Raw genomic sequence first — 24,875 nt, 5'->3', positions numbered from 1 at the left:
TGAGGCCTGAGAACAGTTAATGAGCTGCAACTGAGAGGTTATTCTGCAAAATCATAACAAATAAATGCATGACAGGTACAAGGCTAAAGGTCTCAAACAAAATTCAGGAGCTTTAATTACAATTTATCTCCAGAGCTGAACTGGTATCAAAGAATTCAGCAGGCTTTCTTTGTCTAGTCAGGGTTTGAGAGAGGAGCTGTCTTCAGTGGACACTAGTAAGACCACACTGACAGTTCCTCTGTGCAGCTGGGCACAAATTACCACCCAGATCCAGGGGAGAGCTCAGGAGGCAGGTTAGGTGAGAACACAAAATGTGAAGAACAGGAGCAAATATGATGAGAGATAGAATCCGATTTCTAACTAGTGAGCAGGATGTGGCTATGCTACAGAAGGGACTTCTGCAGACAGTGTGCATGGGCAAAGATTTGTTGCTTTTTCTGTTTCTGACCAAAGAAATGGGATTATAGTGTGTTATATACATATAAAAGAAAATATTTCAATTCATGGCATCACTTTCTTTTCCAACAGGAAACAATTAATGGAAATCCACACTCCTGGCATCTCTAAAGGGGTAGAATTATCTATGAATCGTCAGCATTTGTCGACTCTGCTGCTATTTCTGAGGCCGTCCTTAGAAAAATGCCTTTGGGACAACTTAGGAAAGTAGAAGAAATCAATAATTTCCACTGAAATGCATTTTAAAAGGGTAAGACAGAATACAGCCCTAAATAACACAAGTAACAGACTGGATGTCAGAACTACAAGCCAAATTCCTACTTCAAAATTATTTGCTACACAGGCTGGGCAGGTCATCCACAAACTCTGCATGCTTGACTCTATTCATGTCACCCATAGAAGCCTCATCAACACATAATTTATGTTTCTAAAAAGCTGGGAGGACCCCAGGAGGAATGCATTATAACATTTAAAACCCCACCAGCAACAAAGAATTCCTTAATGTTGAAAAATATTTTCTTGTTACAATTGAGAAATGCTATTTTCCTGTTAGAGCTGCAGAGATGCCCTGGTAGTCAGCTGGGGGCTCCAACAGGAATCTCTTCCCTTCCTTCTCAGCTGGAAAAATGCAACTGGAATCACATTTATACAGTCAGGGCTAAGGAAGTAAGAAATACAAGGGACAGGGAGAGAAGAGGATTCCTGAAGTTATAGAACCAATTTCTTAACTTCTCAGCTTATAAATTTAAAGCAACTCTGGCCACAGTGTAGAACTTGCTTGGCATCCACCATTTACTTGAAATTACAGAAAATGCTTGGGGAAAAAAATGTAAAGATTTACCCTTCTGCATCAGGATCTAAAATGACAGCCAGTTCTGTTAAAACAAGCCCAGCCAAGTAATGCTGTTGGCGGAAAGGCACAGACAATTCAAACATATTTGCAATCTTCTGGTCTTGGACGTTTGTGGAGAACCCAGAACTCTGTGAAAAAAATCAAGTTTCAGAAGTTGTATAATGAGGTCCCTGAGAACACAGAGAATTAAAGCTTATAAAATACTGTAGAAGCGCTGTCCAGAATTAGAGAAAATCTCATGTAAATTACTTTTTCTCTCTTTTCTTTGAATGTAGGCACATCTGCTTACGTTACACACACGCTTACTAACTCTTCCATTAATTCTGTTTGTCATTATTACCTTCTCACCGACAGGGGAGTACTTAGGGAAGTTAAGCCAAATAACCTTTAAAAGTGGATTAGTTAAACTTTTAACACGGGTATGGATGCTGTTATTCAGGCTTAAGATGGCTTTAATTTGATTTAATTTATTTAATTTTGGAACTAATTAATTCACTTGAATGATACACTTGTTAATTCAAATTACCTTTTCTGAGCAGACTAGGACTAACCTACTGCAGGGAGAAAGCACCTTGTTTTGTGAGAAAAGGGTAAAACTGGTCAAAGCCTTTTCTATAATGCCTCATTTACGTTCATGCACTTGTCCAATATGGGAGGGGACTGGGTCCCTAGGGATAGAAGGATGTGTGGACACTACAAAAAGGATACTGGCCTTCTTTTTTCAACAGTAAGAGAGGCCTCATAAGATTTAAGCCTCAGAACAAAGCTCAACTTGCATTTCCACATAAAATCCTTGTCACAGAGTACCTGAGAAGTTGCTGAAGACACAGATGGTGATGGAGATGCAGGCGGTGTGAGCAAGCTGCAGGGCAAATTCAAGGTGACATAGTGCTCATGGCTGCAGATGATGCGAAGGAAGTCCAGTCTCAAAGACGCCAGGTTACTTGGGTTTGTTAAGGAATAGAGCTTTGAAGACACCTGGCAAGTTCAATCCATAATACTCCAATTAGCACCAAAACACATTATAAATGCAGCACCAGCCCCCCTGTCCCATCACTGCTCTCAAAAAGCTCTTCCACAGCAACAATACTCAAACTAGAGAGTCTGATGTCATTAAATAATCATATACACATTACTTCTTTGTGCTACAGACTATATTTTCAATGAGCAGGAGCCATACACATCCCAACCACCAGCACTTATATCAATACAAGAAGTATGTAACAGCCATATTTACATAAGCAAATTAAGAACCATGTACTTGACACACAATATCTATGTCCTATTGATTTCAGCAGGGAGTTGTGAGAATCAGGACTGTACACTTTGTGATGGGTTAACAGGCCAAAGATGCAGGTTAGCTAACAGTAGGCAACAAAGTTCAAAGGTTATTGCTGTTCTTGCCCCTTACTATAAAATGCTAGACTCTATAGCAGAATCAAAACAAAACTTTGTGGTTCAGGGTGGTTCCTCTGCTACAGTGCTGCAAAGAAGCCTTCAAGGCATAATGTAGAAACTCTCCTCATGGGAAAGGAGACCTTGCTGTTGCCTGCTCAGGACGGAAGGGGCTTGGTGATCAATATGATCATACAGAGAGAGACCCACTGACAAATCATGACAGTTTGAGCTCCCCCACACAACCTCCTTCTAACTTTTGGTTCAATTACTCTTCGAAATGTGATGAGCAGAGGGAAAATTTTTTCCTTCCCATGGCATGTCCATTCGCTTCAAAGGAATTACTCCTAATTCACGTATAAGAGTGTAATCAGAGGGGCATAAATGCTAAACCACTGCTGAGAACACCATGCTCCCTATAAAAAGACCTGGATAGCAGAATTCTGTCCCTACTTTACTGCCTGTCCAAAGGAAGTTACAGAAACAGGCTATGCTATGGCTCACAGCTAATTCACGACATTTATCTGCATTCACCTGTTTGTAGCAGGTCTTAATAAGGACAAAGACAAACCCTCTGTCCATGATAGACAACAGATCATTGAGGAAAAATGCAAGACTGGTGTTGAGCCTTTCAACCATTTCTGTATCCTAGAGAGAAGGAAGAGAAAAACAGGAAAGAAAATGAAAAGAACATTGTATGGTAATATGGTAATACTAAAAAGGTTCAAATGACAAATCTTGGCCTAGGCACCAGTGCACAAGATGCTGGAGCTCTGGTGCCTGAGCTGTGACCTGGGTTAAGTTTAATTGTTGGTTATTACCTTCTGAAACCGAGAGACTATATCACCGGCAATTGTGCTGACCAAAGCAGTTACATCATCCATGAAACGCTCAGGAAAACGATTCTTTCTTGGAGCATCCAGTTTGTCAGCAAAATACAAATGATGCACCATGCTCTTCACCTATAGAAATATAAATTACAATAGTGTCACTTGTGGAAATGAAGGGGAAGGGAAGCACAGTTGTTGCCACTGTGTTTTAAACTGAATTTTAAGACCATAAGCAAGGTGTTTCCAGTTTGCTCACCATCAGTTCAAAGAAGAACCAGGCCTGCTGTAGGGCTGCCTCCCGCACACTCCCACTGCACACGACCCACTGTAAGGCCAGCTCTTCGTGAAAAAGCTATACGGATTCAAATTCAGAGTTAGCCTGAGTCTCAAATCAGCTCACAAAAATAGTCTGCATGAGAAATGGTAGCTCAGTCCATGGAAAGTATGGCAAATAATGAGGTTAAGCAAAATAATAAGTAGAAACATGACAGCAGTGGTGACTCTCTTAAAGAAACCCCCAACTAACAATGAAGGACAATGTTATGATATGTGATGTGAGAAATGCTTCACAGAATCTTGCTCCAAAATTGAATTTCAAGCATCAAAAGAATTTTCCACCCACCCCCCAAAAAAAGTTTGGTGCTCAAATGAGTTTATTTTAAAAGTCTACCTTTCTGCCTGGTCTGATTTTTGCAGGAAAAAGGAGTAAAAAGCGGACATATAAAGCGATTTGTACAAGGATACGTTTACTGTCAAAAAGGACTTAAAACAGTAGGAAAGAAAGGTGGGGATAAGAACCAGTTTCTTGATTTCTTTTCCCGGGAAAACCAAACCACAGACTTAAGTTGTCAGTGATCACATTTTTGTTATTCAAAAAGTCAAGACATTTTGTCTTTCTGCTTTTGTTTAGTAGAATCTCATCTCATTTAAGAGAGTGTACTTTCAAAGTAACTCCCATTCACTTCCTGGAGCAGATTAACACCTGTATAACTGAGGTCAGAACATATCTGTAACGCTAACCATCTAATGCATTATAATTTTGCACACAAGAGTGTATCACTTACATGTCTAGACAGTGCTATTCATATTTTTTGAAAGCCAGTAATAAATTGGTTCCAAACAGTATGGACATTAAACCACACAAGCTAACCCTGATCATTTTATTCTTCCCAATTCAACTTTGTCAGAATATTTCATATTCACTACAGCCTAGATATTCAGAGGTGCTCAGCAGCAGTAGCAGTTCCTAATGACCTTGGAAAAAATCAGGCTATAAATAAAAGAATAGTTCGCATCATGGTTTTAGAATAACTTGACCTCCCTGCCCCACAATATCAATTGTCTTCACTGAAATCTACCTTTTTAGTTGGTAATCGTCCTGTTAATGTTTGTAAGAAACTTGACGTCTCAGTGTGCGAAGACATACGATTACAACTTCGATCGGTAGCCTACGGAGTGGAGATGAATGAATGATGACAGGACATTAAAGTTTGCCGTGGATGGGTTTTGCAGCTCAAGGACAATGTACGTTTACAAAAATACTGTTCCAACTGTAGGCTTTTACTGTCTTTACACCTTTTTATGCATTCTCAAACTCTTATTCATTCATAGATCAGGTTTAAACAAAATGACAACACTTTTTATTGTTTTAAAACATATAAGCTCTTTAAATAGCTGCATGTTCTTATGCACAAAAACACTTAATGCTGCAAAGCATGAAACTTTTCCATAATTATATTTTATCAACATGCATATGTCAGGGAAGTAATACTTCTAACTTTCAGTGCCATACCTCTCAATCTACCAGAGACAAAAGAGGTGGGGATGTACCACACAGTGACACTGCTATTAGCACAGGGAATGAGAACATTATTGATGTTATTTCTATTTCTGATGAAAATAATTTGCCATGAGTGCAAGTAAACTCAGACTGAATATTTCTGGAAGACCAGTAAATTTGAAAGGCAGTACAGTTGAGAGGTATGTTCAAGGCAACCATGCAGGGGAAAGCAGCAGGCAATATGGGCTAAGTAAGTTAAGTCTTTCTCACTGAAGCTGCTTTAAGTTTTCATACTTTGCAACACAGAACAGATACAATTGGACCTAGCAAGTCAGTGGTTCCAGCACTTAAATTTACATATTTTAAGAGAAAATTTTACATGTGTATCAATTTTGGTTTAATGATATTCCACTCAAACAGTCATGAAGGATTACTTGACTATGAATACTAAATGTTTGATGAAAATGGCAAAATGGTTCACAACATTAAAAGAAAAAGCAAACATGGACAAAACTAGGAAGCTGTGATTAATGTTCCCATTAGAAATGTGTTCCACCTGAAGTTGAAACTAATGTTAAAAAACAGAGAGAGAAGAGAGAAAGAGAGAAGAGAAAGAGAAAGAGAGAAGAGAGAGAAGAGAAAGAGAGAAGAGAGAGAGAGAAAGAGAAGGAGAGGAGAGGAGAGAGGAGTCACAGCATTTACATTTCACAGACCAGCAACCACCGAAATGAAAGGGGACATGGCCACACATTTTGAGGTTTTTCATGCAGTGCAGTGAGGTGGTGGGAGAGAAGATGCTAATTTATAAAATAAAACTCACAAATTTTTCAAGGATTAAAAAAAAAAAAAGCAAACGATCAAAATCAGAGTATACACTGAAAATAAGATATTCTACAGGGAAACATCAGGGAAAACAAAGCCAGAAAAACCTCTACTGAAGACACCACCTGTGTTGACTCTGCACTTGGGCTGGGGTTGGATCCCCATGGGGCTGCTTTTGGACCACCAGTGTTTACCCAGGAATTGGAGCGGTCTAAACCCTGGGCATGTAATAGAAAGCAGTTGGGAAAGGAAAGAAATATTACATGTTGCATGCCATACAGTAGTCAAATTTTAGTCCTTTAAAGCAATCAAACTGGGTACACTGCAAACACATCACCAGTTAGTACTGTTAAAGCAACCTGAATTCTCAGGCATTTGTTGAGAAATTTTAGTCTAGAGGATTATTTTATTATATCTCATCACACACACACCCCCCACATTAATACGGTCAATGGCTCTGGTTCAGTCTGTCCTACCTGTAATGCTTGATATTCAAAAACTATCCTCATCCTGAGAAAAATCCCGTTCTCACTTCAATCAATTTAAATCCAGTCACTTCAGTAGATGGAGCCAGTCCAGATTTACAACAATGCGAAAGAGGAAAACTGGTGCACAGATATGGAAACCACATAGGATGCTCTGTGCGGTTTCCAGCGCTTCTGATGTAACTACCTCTTAGCCCACAGTTTATAAGCTCTGCAACTGCTACAGAAACAACCGGAAGCTTTGAAGAAAGTCTCAGCTCTCACGGAGTTTCCTATTCATACAATAAAAATCTAGGACTCTTGGCAGAGTTAACCCTGGGAAAAAGATTTCACATGGACATTTGGACATTTTCTCTGGGCAGTGTGGCAAACAGAAGAAAGAGGACATATCTTTGCCAGAAGCCGCTTTTCAAGAGAAAATATTTTTAAAATCTTCCTGCTTTTTAAAACTTGATCTAATTTATACTCCAAATTCTACTCTTGCAAAGGATTGTATCTGCAAAATTAGCATGGTTCCCTCCTCTCTGTCCTCTCCCTTCTCCTCTCAAGACTGTCAGAAAGAAGAAAAGGAAAAAATCCAACTTGTTTGTTACCCAGGCTGCTCCAAAGTCAGAAATATTCGACGGAATGCAGTGGACTCCATGGGCCCCATGAACCACATCCAATGGACTCGATTTTGAAATGCCTCAACCAAATAGCATTTCCTTATAAATTTCACAAATTGGTTTCAACTCTCACCTTAGAGAACTTTAGTTCTAGTTTCTGTGCCAGCTTAGGGCTTTCCCCCAATACATGCAGGAAATGTGCAGCCCATTTCATTGCAGAGATTGTCATCAACTGCAAAGTCCACTAAGACCAACAGCCTATTTCTCTCAACAAATAAAAATCCACCCACAGGTTGAACCCAGGTTGAGATCAGTAACCTAAGATTTAAACCATGAATCCACTGACCTATCCTCTATGTAGAGTACAGCAATGCTGTAATGTTGCTTAAGATATCCAATAAAAAAAATACTGAACACACACAGAGTGTTTTCATCTCAATTACTTTTTAGAAGAAACAAATTAAAGCTCTCTCTCTGCCTTGCTCGGACACATAAACATGCTTGATTTTGCTCAAAGTGAATTAAAGTCAAAAGGACTTGGCAGAATACAGAACTAACCTCATGTTCTGCAAAATCAGGCCCAATTTTGAAAATGCCCTTTTATCCCACTCACATGTCTGCTCACATGCTTTCTAATCATGTCACTGAATTGGTCCTGAGTATAAAATTAACCACATACAATGTTGGCAGGAGCAGGAATCAATCTGTAAAAATCTGAAGAGGAAAGAGACCCTCCTTTCTCCCCTCCGTCAAAAATAAAGAGTACAAGAGCTTCTTGCATATCAGAGTAACTTCAAAGTTCACAAAATTCCTAGTAAACGCTTCTCAACTTCTGGGGTTTAACCCTGCTGCTGGGTCTGCACAGGTACAAAACACAGGTTTGCAAAAATCCACTTTCAGAGCAATAGAACTGCACAATCTTTTCTGTTTCTTCCCATCACATCTCCAGTATTTTAGGAACACTCAAAGTGTAAAATCTCATCATAGCTCTTTTTAGACACTTAATAGATTTGCTTTAGTAGGTAATACAATTTACATGGCCACATTCAAAAATGAAGGCAAAATAAGTGACAGACCTAAAACCTCCTCTATTATGCAAATGTACCGTAATCTCCTAAATCCTGTAAAAGAGATGACTATTTGGATTTTCAGAATTAAGTAAGAAGCTCATATAGGGGTGACTTAAAGTAAATTTTCCAGAATTATCAAATATCTTATATTACAACAGAAACCAATACAAGACTGGACTCCAAAGACTTCTATCAAACAAATATTATTTGTTCTTTTTAAAAACAGAAAGCCTCCCATGATGGATTCTAATTTAAAGCGCAGGTTCCCTATTTGGGAATATGTGCTTAAATCATTACGTGGAGAAATAGAATACAAAWTTTTACACTCTCATATTCATTTCACATCTCAAGAAGTTTCTCATATATGTCTATTGACTTCAACAAGGAGAAATAATCACATTTAACCAAAAATCTGAGTCTAATATCTGATACTCAGACTATCCTGAAGGAAACTTTCCTATTAACAGTTATCCATACATTAGTTTTTTGGGGGGGTTTTTAAGCCTGGAATACATGTCCAGAAGAAAATCTCTCTTCATTCTCTATTGTGACATTATTCACTAAGCCAGCACATGTTAAACTTCTGATATCCTGTGTAAATTCCATATGCACATTAGTGCCTACGGCATTTCACAAAAGGTCACGGTTGTTTAATTAGCAAGATATCAAAGCAGTCTTAAAATACTTTAAAGTCTAAGTCCACACTTTGATAAAAAAAAATAGCGATTTGCCTACCCACACTTCTTCAGCCTCCTATTTGGTGAGCAAATCATGTCATTATTCATCTAAAATTGCTGACCTCTTTCTCAAACTATGTTTTTCTTGCTCTTGTAAAACACAGGACCAACCAACGTTGAGCCTGTCTGGTCAGCCTGGTGACTTTATTAACAGATTTGCTTCACTGATTTTCCAGAGGATGGGATGTCAAAATTCTCTGGAAGGGCTCGGGAAGTAATCTACGCTGGAAGAGTGAAGGGTCACAGGTGGGAAAGTGTTTCCTTTTGATGTAAATTATCACAATTTAAAAATAGGCATATGTAAAAAATCCAAACCCTAAACAAAGTAGGGCGCTCTTCTGCAGTAAGGGATTTACCAAAGTGGAAGGTTTGGCCTGGCTCATCCCACCTATTTTAGACACAAAACTGAAGTGCTCAGATTGGGACTGTAGCAACCCTATGTACTCTGCAGTCAATAGAGAGGGACAGGCAATTCAACAGGCAATTCAGATCTTTTGTGGCATAAATTATCTGTTGAGGAGCTTTTTTCTCTCTACTGATTACACAGGAAGCCCAGGCAACTATGCTCCCAAAACGGACAACACATCTGAGGTTAAGTGGCATGAATCTAGGCCCTAGCATGCCATAAATATGCATGTGCATGTACAGAGCACCTAACAGCTGATGTAAGACCATCAGACACGCTGCGCTGATTTGTCCACATTCACGGGAAGGTCACTTTTAGCGAGTAATAAAGATGTGGGGAGTCAGAGTGTGTGGGGAATTAGCACACTATAAATTTATGCTGCAGCTCAGCTGGCCAGACTATGGCTCACTTTCTAATCACCTGAAATCCTCTCTGGAGCATGCAGGGACTAGGATTACTGCCTGCTGTGTGAAGATACCTGCTCTGGACATAAGTAGTACAGAAAGCTTTTGAGCAGCTGTTAGTGCTGAATGCAGAAGAGAAGAAAGTTTCAGTTTGGAAGGTAAGATTGGGATCACAGGGTGACAAGGTAAGCGATGCAAGGTTTGGAGAGACGTAACAGCTGATAAGAGGATATGACTCCTGGCCACATGAAAAGTGAGGTGGTAAAACCACTCTTATTCTGCTCGTCTTGGGAAGACAAGTCCACAAGGACTCTTGYCCCTAGCCACTACACTTGTGAAGGTAACACTGGCAGGATGGTGTCTAACAAGTCAAAGAGAGAGGAGTCACAAATTTCAGAGAATGGAGTTCCAAGCATGTTATCAGCAACTATCAGAAAAAGCCTGAGAAGGGGCCATAACTGAGGGCTTCTTTTAATAGGAAAAAACACTAAAACTTCCCCATTATTTCTTTAAAGATTAAATAAAAGATGTCGAAGTTCCTGCAAGACGCTCAGGAGTGCATTCATACCTTACTGCCAATGATGGAACGAACTTCATCATCTGGTGAGGTGGGGGTCCCAGATATATCTGGGTTGCTGTTGCTGAGACTCCGTGAGCGGTTCAAGTTCAGGCTTGCCGGTCGGACAGCAGATCGAGCCATGGTGGCATAATGCACTGATCCCCCTAAGCCACCAGGACCTACAGGGTCATACGAAAGAACATCCTGTCACACCATCAAAGCCTTGAACCCACGCTGCTCTGCACCACTCTGCCGCAACAAAGCCTTTGTATAACCGCCTGGCTAGCAAGGAAATCTTTCAATGGCTTAAAGGTAGCTTAACACCTGCCGTGCCTTCCCCTGCCTGGCTCTTCAAAGGAGGGTAAGCAGCTGGGAGAAAGGGATGGGATTAAAATGCTATTTTTTCAGTGATCTGTGGGAAGCAGAAAACTCCCCGTGGATTTAGGGATATGTTTTGAGCTAAAGGGATTATTTGCCAGACCCCAGACTGGAAAACCACTGAAGAACTAGGCACAGTTTGAAGTACACAACCATCTCAAACCCCTCAGAGGTTTTCCACTCCAAGTAAGAAGCAATTTATGTGAACAACAGTCTTTCCAAAACCTAGTTTTCTGTGGCTTGCATTCACATCATCTTTTCCCCCATGCAGATATATCCCCTGCATTGCAGCCTTGTTCTCAGTGTGGGGTGGAATTAATCTGTCTCCCTCCTCCATCCAGACACCTATTTTCAAGTATTTCAGACTCCTTTGCCACTGTATTAACTTTTTCTGGAACTGGCTAAAAATTCAAAAGCACTACGGAAGGAGACTGGGCGGCAGGACAGGCCAAGATTGTACTGCATCCACCTACTTGCCACAGAAAACCAAGCTAAAAAATAGTATTTTACCATAATTTAGCCTCCTGCACTTTTGACAGTGACACAGTAACTTAAGACCAACAAACAGTTAAACCTCTGACATTGCTAACTGTAATTAAATTCATCCTGTAAATGGCTACACTGGATCATACGGAAAGTTAATAACAGGGCTTGGCATGGAACCAACAGCTGGAGCTCAGCGTACCTGGCCAGCAAGCACTTTCTGCTTGCTTGTAACAAAGTGCGACAAGAAACAAAATAAAAAAAGAGCTACCTGGTGATGGTGAATTGGGATAGGTATTTGGTAGGCGAAAAACATAATAAATATAGGAAGCAAGAAGGCTGTTTCTGCCGTGCTGGTCCTGGTTTCCGTCCAAGTTTTTGTGAAGTCTGTTTATAATCGATGCCATTGCTTCAAAAGATGCTTGGCCCAGGTTAACTGAAAGTAGTAAGTGAGGAGTTTATTTTAGACGTCAGCAGTAACCATGACCAAATCTTAAATGTGCATTTCATCCACCTTCTAAATTATAAGCAGTGAAGCCTGTCAGAGTATAGCAAGCGTTTCTCAAGAAAAACTAAACTGGTATTTGGACCAAGTCTAATAAACAACTGAACAAGAAGATAAGTGTTGCAGGGATAAGTTTCCACTTTGTTAATAACAAATTTAATGAACTTAGGTTCAATTTCTGGAATCATCTCAACTCTAGCCACCAACCAGAATGGTAGCAAGATCAAATCCTTGCTTAACTGATGGATAAAATCCTTTGGATATTCACCATATTTTTCTCAGTTAAATATTTCCTTCATTTAAGTTTCAGCCAAAATACACAGTCTATCAAAAAGAACAATCCCATTCTGTGTCTGAAAAAAATCTGTTCTAAAAATGAGCACAGAAAATCAGACATGGACTTGGGGTAAATATTCTAAACAAATTAGGGACAAAGCAGAACGGCAGCTGGAGACTGCAAATCTTTAGTTATGTAAAAGCTGGACACTAATGTCCTGAATCCTTCGTACAGACAAACTAAACCAAACCAGAACACTTAAAGAGTGAAAAAGCTTTCAAATAAAAAGTAAACAAAATCTTTTCCCACAAACTGCCTCTTCCATAGTTTGTACTATGAAAGATGACAGTCATCCTTGGAAGCTGCAGTCCTTTTAGGTGACAAGAATCTCAAAACCAGCATCACTGCAAACACACTGCCGAGGTCTCGCATTTTCAGGTTCTTGGTTTTCAAGTCTGTCTCCCTGACAGTCCCCTTGCAGTCACTTAATCACCTCCCCCAAGATATGCTGATGCACAGCACTGCTAAGATGACTAGGTGCACAAATCCCACTGATTTTCAAAGGCTGATGTCAGTATATTCCAAACTATACATTCATTCCAGTTCCTCCAGAAATCTGATATAACTTGTTTTACAAAGTCTGCCATACCAGTAGAGCTTACTTTCCTCTCTGGTGCATTCAGAAAACAAACCAATAACTTCTTCACCAGTGCCTGAATTCTAGCCTTCCCTACTGACAAGTTTCATTAAATGCTCAGTTATAGCATTTAAGCACAGTCCATAACAGGGAGAAAAAGGAGGGATTATTCACGCTGACTGTATCAGATCCACAATAGTTACAGGAACATACAGCACCTGTATGTTATCCTACCTACTCCAAGATTTTCCAAGGTGACTAGTGAGGTTGCAAATCTTAATTTCTAAGTGTCAGTATGGAGACACCTTAACATGTTCCAGTGCTAAGAAAGTGCTGAGCATCCAGCTCCTGAAATTCAGGCCCCCTTCTGGTGTCTCAACTTGGACACTCAAATTATAAGTCATTCTTGAAAACCTTTGTATTAAATATTGCTCCTGTGTATATCACCACGGATCTGGATGCCAGCAGGTTTTATTTTGAAGATACATAGTATATTAGTAGTACCAAAAATAAAGCATAAAAATGGACTTTTTTATTTCTACATATATACGATAAAATTGGACGTGTCAAACTCTCAGCTATGTAATTGTCTATGAAACTTAAATAGAATACCTATTTGGCCTGCAATGACAGGAGGTCTTACTACCAGAAGAATCAGTTTGTCAAGCAGGAGATGAAGAAATCGCACTACCGGCTCCAGTTGAGAGGAATTTAAAGCTGAAATGCTGCTCTTCAGTTCATTTTCCAAGTTGTTTTCCATAATTCTCATGTCTCCTATTCGCACAGGGAACATGTGCTCATCCAGAGCATGGACAAGTGCAAAGAACTTGTCAAGATAAGGGTCCTACACACAAGCAAAAATGAATAATCAACAAGAAGCTCCCAAAGCAGATCTGCTTTCTGTGGATTTGTGGCCTCCTATTTGGCCATTTAATGTCACAAAATATAGCAGGAACTCAACATCTTTCAGGGCTCTGCCCATATGTCTAATCAGCCAATGGGTTCAAAAGTTGTCAGGGCAAACTAGCAGTTCCCACAAACTGTGACTGACTATAAAAACTGTATTCTTAGAAAAACAGACAGACTTTCACAAAAACCATGTTACCAATCATAGCACAAATGAAATACATATGAAGCATCAAAATGGCATTCTGGCACTTAATAAAATAGAAGAGGTTAAAACGATCAGTCAAAACAATCACCACCTTACATTCCAGATTATTGTACTTTAAACGTACAAATCATTGTCAAATGCTTATCAAGCTCCCTATGTTACAATGACTACTCTTGATGTTTACCTGAGTATGGAGGGATGATACAGAAACAACTTCCACATTGAAAACACCTTTGTGATTATCTACCCACTTCATTCCAGGAAGTGGCACCTGTAGGTTAACAAAACGATTAACTAGTATGTGTCAGGAAGCAGAGCTAAGGTGCTTCTAATTACTATTGCCATTCATTCTTATTTTACTGTCAGATCACACACAAACACACCTGTCTAAACTTAGCAGCACTGAAGAAATAAATAACTTAGGAGTTAAAAATACACATGCACACACATGTATATATATGTATACATATATTCTCTCACTTTTTTGATGGGGGTATTCTCTGGTGGATTTTCAGCATGAAGAACAACTCACCTCTGGAGAAAGCACTGAATAAGCCTGTGGTGGTTTTTCCAATGAAACAGGTAGGCAGAACTGACCAGTCTTTAACCGTCCATTTTGAAGCATCGGTATCCACTTTAAGAAGAAGGAATTTAAAAAAGGAAAAACAAAAACATTAACTTCTTAAGGCTTTCTTGAACTCTGTAGGATTGAATTTCTCACTGAAATCTTTGCTTACTTAAAAACACAGTTTCTTCAAAATGCAACAATTATAAAATTCTATAATGGTGTAAGTGTTGATAGCCATGCTAAATGAATTGTAAACAAATGCATTATGAATGCATCCTGTGTTGAAACACAAAAAGATTGAAAGGCACTCACAGTGTATCCAACCGGAGTTTCCAGGGGAGTGTTTTGTTTTTGTTGGCAACTGACATGGTAGAAAGTAAAAAGCAGGTGGTGGTGATCCGTTAAAGTGGCTGGAAGCTTAATCTTGATTTCCTCATGAAAATCAGGTGATCTGTGCAGAGAGCAGACCCTCAACTGAGTTATCAATACAAACAGTGTGGTTTAGACTTATTTCTATCATATGCTTGAGACTGAATCCTTTAAGTTAAAGTATCTGGAAGGAAAGAGGCATAAGGACTATCTGAAGGGATGAAAAGCTTCACTTTCTGATTACCAAGAATTGGAAAAACTTGCAGTATATATTTACAGTCCAGAAAAATACTTGCAATATCTTCTAGCAGTTTTCCTAATTTTGCTGAGATATATGGGATTTTAAACACCAATGGCATCTCACTCAAAATTGGACAACTGCTTTTCTTTTTTCAGTCTAGGTATGTATGTAAAACAGTATGTAAATTAATAGGATAAACATACCAAAATTCGTCATTATTGAGCTCATTTTCATAACTGTCTTTAGGTTCCAAGGTATTTTTCATGCTTAGTATAAAAACCATTAAGAACACGCTTATTGTTTCAAAAGGAAAAGGATTTTTTTTGTTTCATGAAAATACAAAGGATAAATGAAAGTATGTACTAAGAGTATCTGAAAAAATGATCCTACAACAGGAGCCTACTGATCCTGCAACAGGAGCAAATAAAGTTAATTTTTAAGTCTACTTTCTACAAAAAAATACCATTCCTCCCTGTAAGGATTTTATTGTGATTCTGACTTCCCAATTGCCTAAACTGAAAAGATACAGAGACCCCAGAGCTGCTTCCAAGATCTCGGCATCACAGGCTATGCCCAGTCCTGTCACTACTGAAAGGAACAGTGTCATTCCTCCATTTGCTGTATCTACGCTGTCCGTTTAGCTCATTCTTGTATCATTCCAGGGCCCTGCGCATCCTGCACACACAGTAGGTCAACCACAGCTCCCTTCCGAAACAGCCAATTTCTTCCGAAAGGAAACCTAGCTCGCAGAGCAATTTGCTCAATAACCTGATCCAGAAACAGTAAGTACCGAAACAAGATTAGATTCAGCCTCATCCCAGCAAACCCGGCACCCCCGAACGCTCCAAAGCACCTGACACGTACCCTTGGCATTCTGCAATGCAAGCAGCAGTCTGGCGGGCTGCTCTGCGCCCCCTCCTCACACAGGCATTTGGAATTGCAGTGCTCCCCACAGAGAGGGAACTCCGCCTCGAGGCGAGACTGGGAGACAGGGAGTGGATTCTCCACAATGTGGACACAAATGGCCTGTTCCAAAGCATTATACCAGCCCAAAGTAGCTTGGATTGAGAGCCAGGCCACAACAACGGACCCGAGGGATGGGGTCCTTCCCCGGTACAGTTACAAATACAACAGACACGTTAAGGCTAGATTCAGCACTCCTTACCCCAGCTGCAGTGAAATTATTTTCAAAGCAAATATGTCTAATTTGTAACTACAGTCTAAACAGCTCTGAGTACCTAATAACTCAGCAAAATAACGAAGCACACGCTGACATGAGTGTACATCATAAATCTGTACATCATAAATCTTCATGCCTAACTTGAAGCATGTACTTATACCATCTGCTGAGTTTAGCTAAGTGCTCGGGATCACAGCTTCTGGCACAATGATCCTGATTTGTACCAAAGTAAACAAAGACTCAGGCTCCTAGTCATTGCAGAACTCTAACTACAGTATCTACTGACACTGCAGTTATTGTTGTAAGTGCTATGTAGACAGTCATCGTTAAATAAACAACGAGACAGATTCACAATTGAGTTACTCCACATTCACACTGCTAAAACTCCTTCTGGTTGGAATTGCACTATCCACAGGGACCCACGTCCTTTTATAAACTATCTTGTGTTTTACCTGTTGTGATATACTACAGCTGTGTACGCTTCTTTGGAAAACTCAGGACAGCTAGATTTGCCAAAGATGACCTGAAAAAAAAACAAACAAAAATCCCTCTGTTATATTGTGCCAAGAATTTGTTCCATAATCCTGCAGAGATATTTACAGCTCCATTCACAGCTAGAGTCAGTGCAGCTGTGTACAGTTACATCTGCTCATTACTTGCTCCTTAACTCCTATGTAACATTTTACTCAGTCACTGAAGAGATTTTAATAATCCCAGTTACAGATGCACACAGATATAGCTGAGGAATTGATGCATGTAATGACCCTCTAGGCAGGGGTAACAGTGAGAGAATTTCTCTGCTGTATTCCTCATCTGCAGAAAGGCAAAAAGCAGGAAGATCATGAATTCAGAAGAAATCAGGAAAGACAGACAAGACATCATGGAAATCAGGCCAACAGAACCTAGATAAAGCAAGCTAAGGAGAACAGGGAAATTAAAGAGTGAGTAAGAACCACTAACCTCTCAACAGGGATTTTCATCACTAAGTCTCAAATTGCCCTACAAGAAAGGGCAGCTTTACAAGAGCTTTACAAGAGAATGCAGTTTAGTACAGCCTATGAGGAAGGTACCTCACACCTAGAACTTCACCAGGTGCTGACCACTACTGGCCATGAATGCAAGTATAACTGTCATCTTTATTTTTTTTTGGAAACTGTAGCAAACATAGTACTATCCCAAACACAAGGAGTCCGCTGCAAACATTTCAGGTTAAAATACTAGCTACATTGTTACTTGGCAAACTCCATATAAATGCCCCCTTTGTTCTGAATTACTATAATTTTATACTCCCTAGAAACTGTTATTTTGAAATATATGTCAGTGGGGCTTCCAGGGGGGCTTTCTTTAACACAGGGATTTTATGGCTGCAATGTGTGCTTTGCCTTAGCAGCATGCAGCACTCAGAAACTGAGCACAAAGTACTTCCCTCACCGGCATAGCATTGCTTGGATCCTCTCCATACATGAACTGGACTTTTACAGTGATATTCCTGGCAGATCCTTGGCGGTTGGCAAAGTTAAGGCTCTGAGGATAGACATAAAGAAGATTCCTGCAAGAGATAAATGCATTGAGTGAGCATCCCACTGAGAGAATGACAGGGTTCACACTGTTATTAATGCTTTTACTTAAAGCCCTACAAAAACACATAGAAAATCTAAGTGAAGGACTTGACATTTTCCATTAGCCAGATGGTCTTCTCCTGAATGTAAACACACACCCACACAAGTGATTTGGTAATGACTCCTGGTTTTAGACATCAAAGTCACAATTTTCTTAACTGCCAAGATACTTTGGGAGGGTTCCTGTTTATAAAGGTGCTTGAAAAACACATCTAAAAACTTCTCAGTGATTATACTATCTAAGAAGTTCAAGTGGAAAGGAAACGCATCGACAGAAAAACACTGAGAAGTGTTTACTTGTTCAACACAGAGTGGCTGGTTTTCTGCTAAATACCTTCCTTGTTGTAATCTGTTTTGTTTGGGTTTTTTTAAATCTCCTTACATCATGATGACTTCAGATTACACATCTCCTCTGAAAACTGACTGAAGTAATGGATATCTGTATCTTCAGCAGATATGCAATCTTTGCAATGACTCAGATGGAACGGTGCCTCCAATTCCACACCTAACTACCACACTTCAGTGAAGATGTGGATCAATTAAAAATAACAGGTGAGAAACAAGGATAGTCAAGAGGTCTGGAAAACAGTGGGGTGACCAGATTGAACCAGGATTGTTTAGCTTCGAGGGGAACGGCTAGGGAATGGAATGGATAATGACAACACTCTAGAAGTATCTAAAGAACTGCTGCAAAGAGCAAAGTAATAAAGTGTTCATCATATCTATAGGGGATATGACAGCAAGTAATGGGCTGAAATTGCAGCAAAGAAGATTTAGGTTAGATATGAGGAAAAACTTTCTGACTATAAAGCTAGTTAAGCAGTAGAACAGATTGCCTGGGGAGGGTGTGAAATCTCCATTTTCTGAAGCTTTTAAGGACATGTTAGGCAAACATCTGTCCAGAATAGTTTAGACAACCTCATCCTTCACTGGAGAGAGCCAGATTTTCGAGGCCCCTTCCAGCTCCATTTCTTCAAGTCTATGATTATTTTAAACACAAAAATGAGCATGTGCAAAATTCTGTATTTTTTTCTGTCTTCTTAGCCCTATTGAGTTCCTGTGAAGAAAGTGGAAGTTGGATTCACACACCATTAGCAAAACTGTCAACTATGAGCCCCAGGCCTGCCATATGATTGGGTAATTCACACCTGCAGAAAGTCCCTTATACGTTCATATGAGGCCACAAAAGACAATGGCCCTTGAACCATTCCACACAACAGACTAAATTATTCAAAGGAAATACACGTTCTTTTGCTACAAAATAGAGAAAAGCGTACAAATTATTCTACATCTAAAAGAACTCGGCCTGGAAATCATCTATCCAGCTTCCATACAGTCCTGCCCATCAGGATAGAGGCATTCTCCTTCTAACACCCACCGGCTCCAGGGTGCAAAATTTATCCCTCAGTGCTAGGGCTCCAACAAGCAGGATCGAGAGGGATGCTCACTGCAGACTACTCAGCAGCCTGGTGGTTAGGACACTGCACGCGAGTGAGGAGATGCCTTGGTTCAGACTGCTGCCTTGCATATCTTAGGGAAAAAGACTGAAGCGTTATCCTTTCCAAACACTGAAGCAACCAATTCTGTAACAAGCCCTGACTTGTAAGGAAAGAGATAAAGGAGGTTCCCTTCCAATCTGTCCCCCAGTTGGGAACTATTCATTGAATCTGAGCATAATTTGTAAATAGTTTCCAACTCTGCTCCTTGTCCCAGAGAGACAAGAGACAACAGATGGACAAACAAAACTGCAGAGAGGAGCACAGCAGGCCAACTTTTTAAGTGCAGTAAAGCAGCTGCTACAGAGCACTGGCAACAGTAGACTGAAAACAGAAAGGCACTTTTCTGACTGTCACAATGGCAGTGATTTGGTTGCTCTGTGTAGGCATCTGGTGCCATTTTAGATGCCATGGGTATCCAAAACATCTGCCCTGGTCTGGCAGATATGACAGAGGAGCCCACACTCGTCAGGAGGGACAGCTGGAAACAGGTGGGCTGTCCTGGGCTGTCTGAAATTGTACTAGATGGCACATGAATCCCATCCGAAGTTTTTGTTCTGACTGCACGTGAACTCCATTTTCTCCTTGATAGCCATGGGTACTCCTAGCTGTACAGACACAGGCTAATGCTGGCCCTAAGAACTTCTCTAAGAGTCTCAAAAGAAAAAGGTACTTCCTAGAAGCCAGCACCTATATCAAGCAGTCCTGATGTAAAGCTCCAGAATGCTATACAGGGCAGCATGAAGCCAGGCAGAGGAATATGCTTAGCTGGCACGTGGGAAATTTCTTCTCTTTCAAATGAAGTCCTTCATGCTGAATTAAGTTTTTGAATTCCATCCCCATTGGTCACTTTGCCTAATCAATGCTCTCTTATTATTTCAGAGGGGGCCCATGCCTTTTTTGCGACTCTACTAAATTACTTTGTTCTGGCATGAATACATTTGCTCCTTGATATGCTTTTTAAAATGAAAATGGATATGAAAATTTACTCTAAAATGTACATTGCTCATAAAACTTTCATTAAGTATTATTAGTGCTTAAGAGAAGGATTTAATGTATTTGGGAAGCCAGGCTACATGATCCCTATATTAAAGATAGTCTTACGCTTGGGGCTGATTTATGCTGGATATCAGAGATTAGCCTAAACCAAGCTTTCAGTTCACATATCACCTCTTCTGCTAGGGCTTGGCCCTGCTGGGAGCAAAGGAGACATTTCAACAATTTGATGCCACCCTAGAAAGAGGGTGGTAGAGACCTATAGCAGACATTAGAGCTGACATTACATTTCAACCAGGGCTTTAGCTACATTCCTAACAATAAACACGGGGAGCACTATACCAGTAGATCGTCCCTCCATTGCCTTTCAGCACCCTGTCATTTGAAAGCCTCAGAGGACGATTATCCTGCATTTTGTTGGGAAGAAGCTCATGTTGCTTCCAGGAATTTAGATGCACAGATCCTGCTGTGGGACAGTTGGGAGACAATGGGAGAACTGGATGCTTGCTCCTATTCAGGCAGCTTCCCTCCAGAGGATTTCCCATTACAGATGTCAAGATTTTGTTGAGAATTTACATACAGGGAGGGAAAAAAGTCCCCAGGTGCCAAATCAGAATGTGACCCCAAGTGAAAAGATCCTCCTTTACTCTACCCTACATAGGTAAAAGCCAAGAGCTTCCCGTTAGCCATAAGCACAGCTATAGGAGACTGGAAAGAGTTGACAACTGAAAAACCCACAGGAATGTTATAAACTGCTTAAGAAACCGATCCACCTCTTTTAGTGCCCCCTTGAAAGGTTGACTCCTCAGTTTCTCCTTCATTGCTCTCTTCCCTTTGCTAAGCTGTTCAATCACTTCATCCTAAGTTCTCATGTTACTATTTGTGTACACAAATACCAAGGCCTCAGCAGACGTTTTAGGACACAAGAAATGTAACCACCATCCTATGAAAAAATGAAACAATAATACTTCTGTGCAAAGTGATGGTAGAAACTGCCTCACTGCGTGGGTGGGATATGCATCAAAGTTGTTGGGCTTTTAAATGCAAAATAAGTGGCAAGGCATTGAATGGAGTCTTCAGAAATGCCCTAACCCTGTACTATACACAGGCAGTGGGAAAGCAAGAGTGAAGAGCAACTTTCTGACGGGTCAGACATTAATGGAGAAAGTCTTAGATCACAGCATTCAATTCTCTAAAGATGGGATGAAGGGAGGAGAAGTATCTACCAAGAAAATAATATTGTAGCACCAACAAACAAGCTGGGCTTAAGTTGGTTAAACAAAAGGACTGCTGGTCCTTATGCTTCCAAGTAACAGCTACTTCTTGATGATACTATTCACAGATTTCTATCAATAAAAATTTCAGCCAGAAGCTTTAAATCCAAGGACTTGTGTCTGGAGTTTTTATTACAATGCTATGCCAAATGTATGCAAAGCTTACATTATTATCTCAAACAGATCTCAAATGTACTTTTACCTCCATAAAGCGAACTGTTTAAGTGTGAAGTCTTCCTAAGCCAAGGAAATAATGGCACCAGGCGGTCCTCTAAATATTTATGTAATGTGATTGCAGCCATTTTCCAAAATCCTTCATAAGTGCATTAAAACATTAAGAGCTGGTCCTGAACTCTTAGAGGGAATTTCTAACCATTATTAAAACTTCCCTTTTCAGTAAAACCCAGAGACCTTTTTCTTTGCTTTATTCCTACTATAAAAATCCTTTCAAGCCCATTTAGTGAGGGTCACCCAGGTGCATGAAAGATCTTCAGGATCATGTTTGTTAAATACATCTTTTTTTGACTGTGTTGACAGCTCCCAGAAACAGGATTCCTCCCTACGGTTTCAGTAACTGCTGAGTCTTATGGTTTAATCATACAAAAGGGTTTTCTCCCTCTTGCCTTCCCATGTCCTGCTTTGCTTATGGAGTCTGTGACCGTTGTGACATCTAAGAACTGGAGGTCGGTATTTTCAAGGGAGCTTATCACTGCTTGACTTTATCAGCACTGGCATTAATACGGAAACTCCTAAAGCTGCATGACTTTGGCAGCCACTCGTTATTTTCTCATTTTTGAGATGAGAGCACTTTGACTGCCTTTCCCATTAGGAAAACAAACCTTTCTGAAGGGTAGTGTCACGGCCTTACACTTCTGCGTTCTGCACTCCACAGTGCAGCAACGCAGTGCTCGGACACAGCCAGGTTCCCACATCTTGCTGGGCTGCCGTGTGTCACCGGGGCCCGCGTGCACACCTTGCAGCTCAGGAACCGCGCTCAGCACAGAGTGACACGCTTGTTAACTGGTTAACCTGTAGAAATCTGGTAAAATATCTGATCTCCAGTTGCTCAGTTATTGATAGTTTTTGAGTAACCTCCTATACTTCTCTGAAAACTACGTCAAGAATTAAGATTTGGGGGGGTGGGGGTGGAGAATACAAAACTATTAAAAAGAAAAAACTAAAAAAAGACTTTTTGTAACTGCAAGAAATAGCTGAAATATCAAAGAATTATTCATCTGACACCCTGCAAAACCAAAGTCACTACAAGTATTTTGAAATGGCTTGCAGAAAATGTGTCTTTCTTTTTTAATTCTGCAACCAGTTCTTCAAATTTTGCAGCCCTAAATCCCTGTGTCGGATGGCAGAAGCTGAACTTCGCTCCCTGTTACAGAGCACTGTCAGGCCGAGATAAAAAACGTACCTAAATTTCATCTACACAAGTGGCAGTTCTGTGACTTTCTCTACAGAATATACCAAAACGTCTAAAGCACATGTTTATCTTACCTTTTAAGCACTGTTTAAACAGGGCTGTCAGGTAAATGTATCTCTGTCTATCAACGCAAAGCAAAAACTTTCAAAACATTTAAGAGTTAAAACGTTAAGATCCCTAAAAATTTCCCACACAGACACAATACAATACCAGTCCAGATGCTGCATGTGCTTATTTTCTACTCACTTGAGCCCCTCTTCATACACTTCCGTTGATATTACCAAATGAGAAAGTTCTGCAGGAACGATGACTCAATGCAAACCTTTCAGGCTGATCTCTGTCCCATAAACTACCCTAATGAGAAAGTTCTAACACATTTTCAGTAGGGCTGAGTAAATACTCATTTGATGAGTTTCTGTAGAAATTAATCTGAACCAATGGTCAATTTTAATAGAGAACAACAGCCTTCCACTGAATAGCTTCTCACAGTTAGACCCTCATGGACATCCCTTGTGAAAGCAATCGATCTTGTCAAAGCTAAACTTCTGGAATAAAGCCCTATGCCATGCAAATCGCAGAATTAACTATGATAAACACTCACTATCACAATAAAATTAAGAATGAAAATAACAGTCTTCATTTGAGCTCTGCTTCTAGACTTTTACATGTGGAGTTAAAAAGGCAGAAGCAGAAAGATTAGATGGTGTTTCATTTTAACAAAAAGATCCTAAGCAATTTTGTGTCACTATGTACACTGAGCTTCCCAATTGCATCACTACAACACTTTTACTTTGCTCCAACTGACGAACGAATGAATCTCCTTTCTCTGAATGTTAGGCCTGATCTACACTGTCTTGCTGCTTTTCTATACTTTGTGCAGATATGCCAGTAAGCCTGATCCAAAACATATTGGTACAAAATATTCTCCACCAATTAACCAGAGATGTGGGCAAAACCACCACCACCACCAATCCAAGGAAAGCATTGCTAAGCAGACAAGAGGTTCTCCAGGATCCAGCAAAACCCTGAAAACCCTTCAAAGAACAGACTGTAATACGCACAGACAGATTTCCTGCATTGCAATGGGTGATCCCACAAGGAAAAATACCTTTCGTTCATACTTCATTGCTCCTTGAAAAACATACATGGTTCCAAGCAGAGACCCAGAGTAGAACAAGACATTTGTTTCAGAGTACCTATAGACTTGATTTATCTAGTGCAAATGTTAAACAGTAAGGGTAATAGTAACGGGAGAAATGTAAGCATGGCATTCTCTCTCACCCACCTCTGGAAAGCAACTCTTAAAAGGTAATTTTTATATGGTGTAAATTACTGCACAAAACTTAAGATAGTAGAATCACATCCAGGCAATCTCTAGAGGTAATTCTCTCCTCCTCACTTAATCTGAAGTAGCTGACAAGTAAATTCACTGCAGCCCAATGAGTTACATCAGAAAATGGTACAAGACAAGAATAAGATTGCATGAATCGTCTGGGAATATTTTACCCTTCCAATGCTTTATCAAAGAGGTGCACAACCTAAAATATAGTGCTTAATGCTCTTTTAAGTATGGTAAACCCTTTTATACTCCCGGGGCAATAAAAAGAATCACACAACACAAAAAAGAAGCAATTTAGGCCCTTATCAAGATTATGATTCAAATTTTATCTATTAAAAAAGTGTGTCACAAATACTTTGTCTGATCGATAATTTTATAATAGAATGTCTGGCAGATGGAAAAGTTCAAAACTTGTTTAATCAGCAACATGCCTGTCTCTCAGGGTTTATCTTCCCAGATATCAACCTGGATTTGAGAAGGGTCACATTCGTTCAGTTACGCAGTTTAATGATCAACTCATTGGTCTGCCTCTTCTGAAATGAACAGGAATATATATATAGATTAAATT

General features: G+C 40.0%; 1 protein-coding gene across 3 annotated transcripts in view; it reads right to left on the bottom strand.

Moving 5' to 3' along the window:
* Positions 1-24,875, bottom strand: part of DOCK7 (dedicator of cytokinesis 7) — a 100,948-nt gene that overhangs the window by 32,852 nt on the left and 43,221 nt on the right. For all 3 annotated transcript variants that reach the window (XM_026074554.1, XM_026074553.1, XM_026074555.1), the window contains 14 exons: positions 17,586-17,703; positions 16,607-16,677; positions 14,677-14,815; positions 14,329-14,430; positions 13,981-14,067; positions 13,295-13,526; positions 11,535-11,699; positions 10,412-10,581; positions 4,893-4,982; positions 3,791-3,886; positions 3,526-3,666; positions 3,239-3,352; positions 2,117-2,287; positions 1,298-1,437 (listed from right to left, as the gene is read on the bottom strand). In XM_026074554.1, coding sequence (XP_025930339.1) covers positions 1,298-1,437; positions 2,117-2,287; positions 3,239-3,352; positions 3,526-3,666; positions 3,791-3,886; positions 4,893-4,982; positions 10,412-10,581; positions 11,535-11,699; positions 13,295-13,526; positions 13,981-14,067; positions 14,329-14,430; positions 14,677-14,815; positions 16,607-16,677; positions 17,586-17,703 — 1,836 coding nt within the window. The remainder of the gene's footprint in view (positions 1-1,297; positions 1,438-2,116; positions 2,288-3,238; positions 3,353-3,525; positions 3,667-3,790; positions 3,887-4,892; positions 4,983-10,411; positions 10,582-11,534; positions 11,700-13,294; positions 13,527-13,980; positions 14,068-14,328; positions 14,431-14,676; positions 14,816-16,606; positions 16,678-17,585; positions 17,704-24,875) is intronic.

Source organism: Apteryx rowi, unplaced genomic scaffold (genome assembly GCF_003343035.1).
Source record: "Apteryx rowi isolate R43461 unplaced genomic scaffold, aptRow1 scaffold_39, whole genome shotgun sequence".
NCBI lineage: Eukaryota > Metazoa > Chordata > Aves > Apterygiformes > Apterygidae > Apteryx > Apteryx rowi.
Note: the sequence above shows the minus strand (reverse complement) of the source record. Positions and strands in the feature narration are given on the sequence as shown.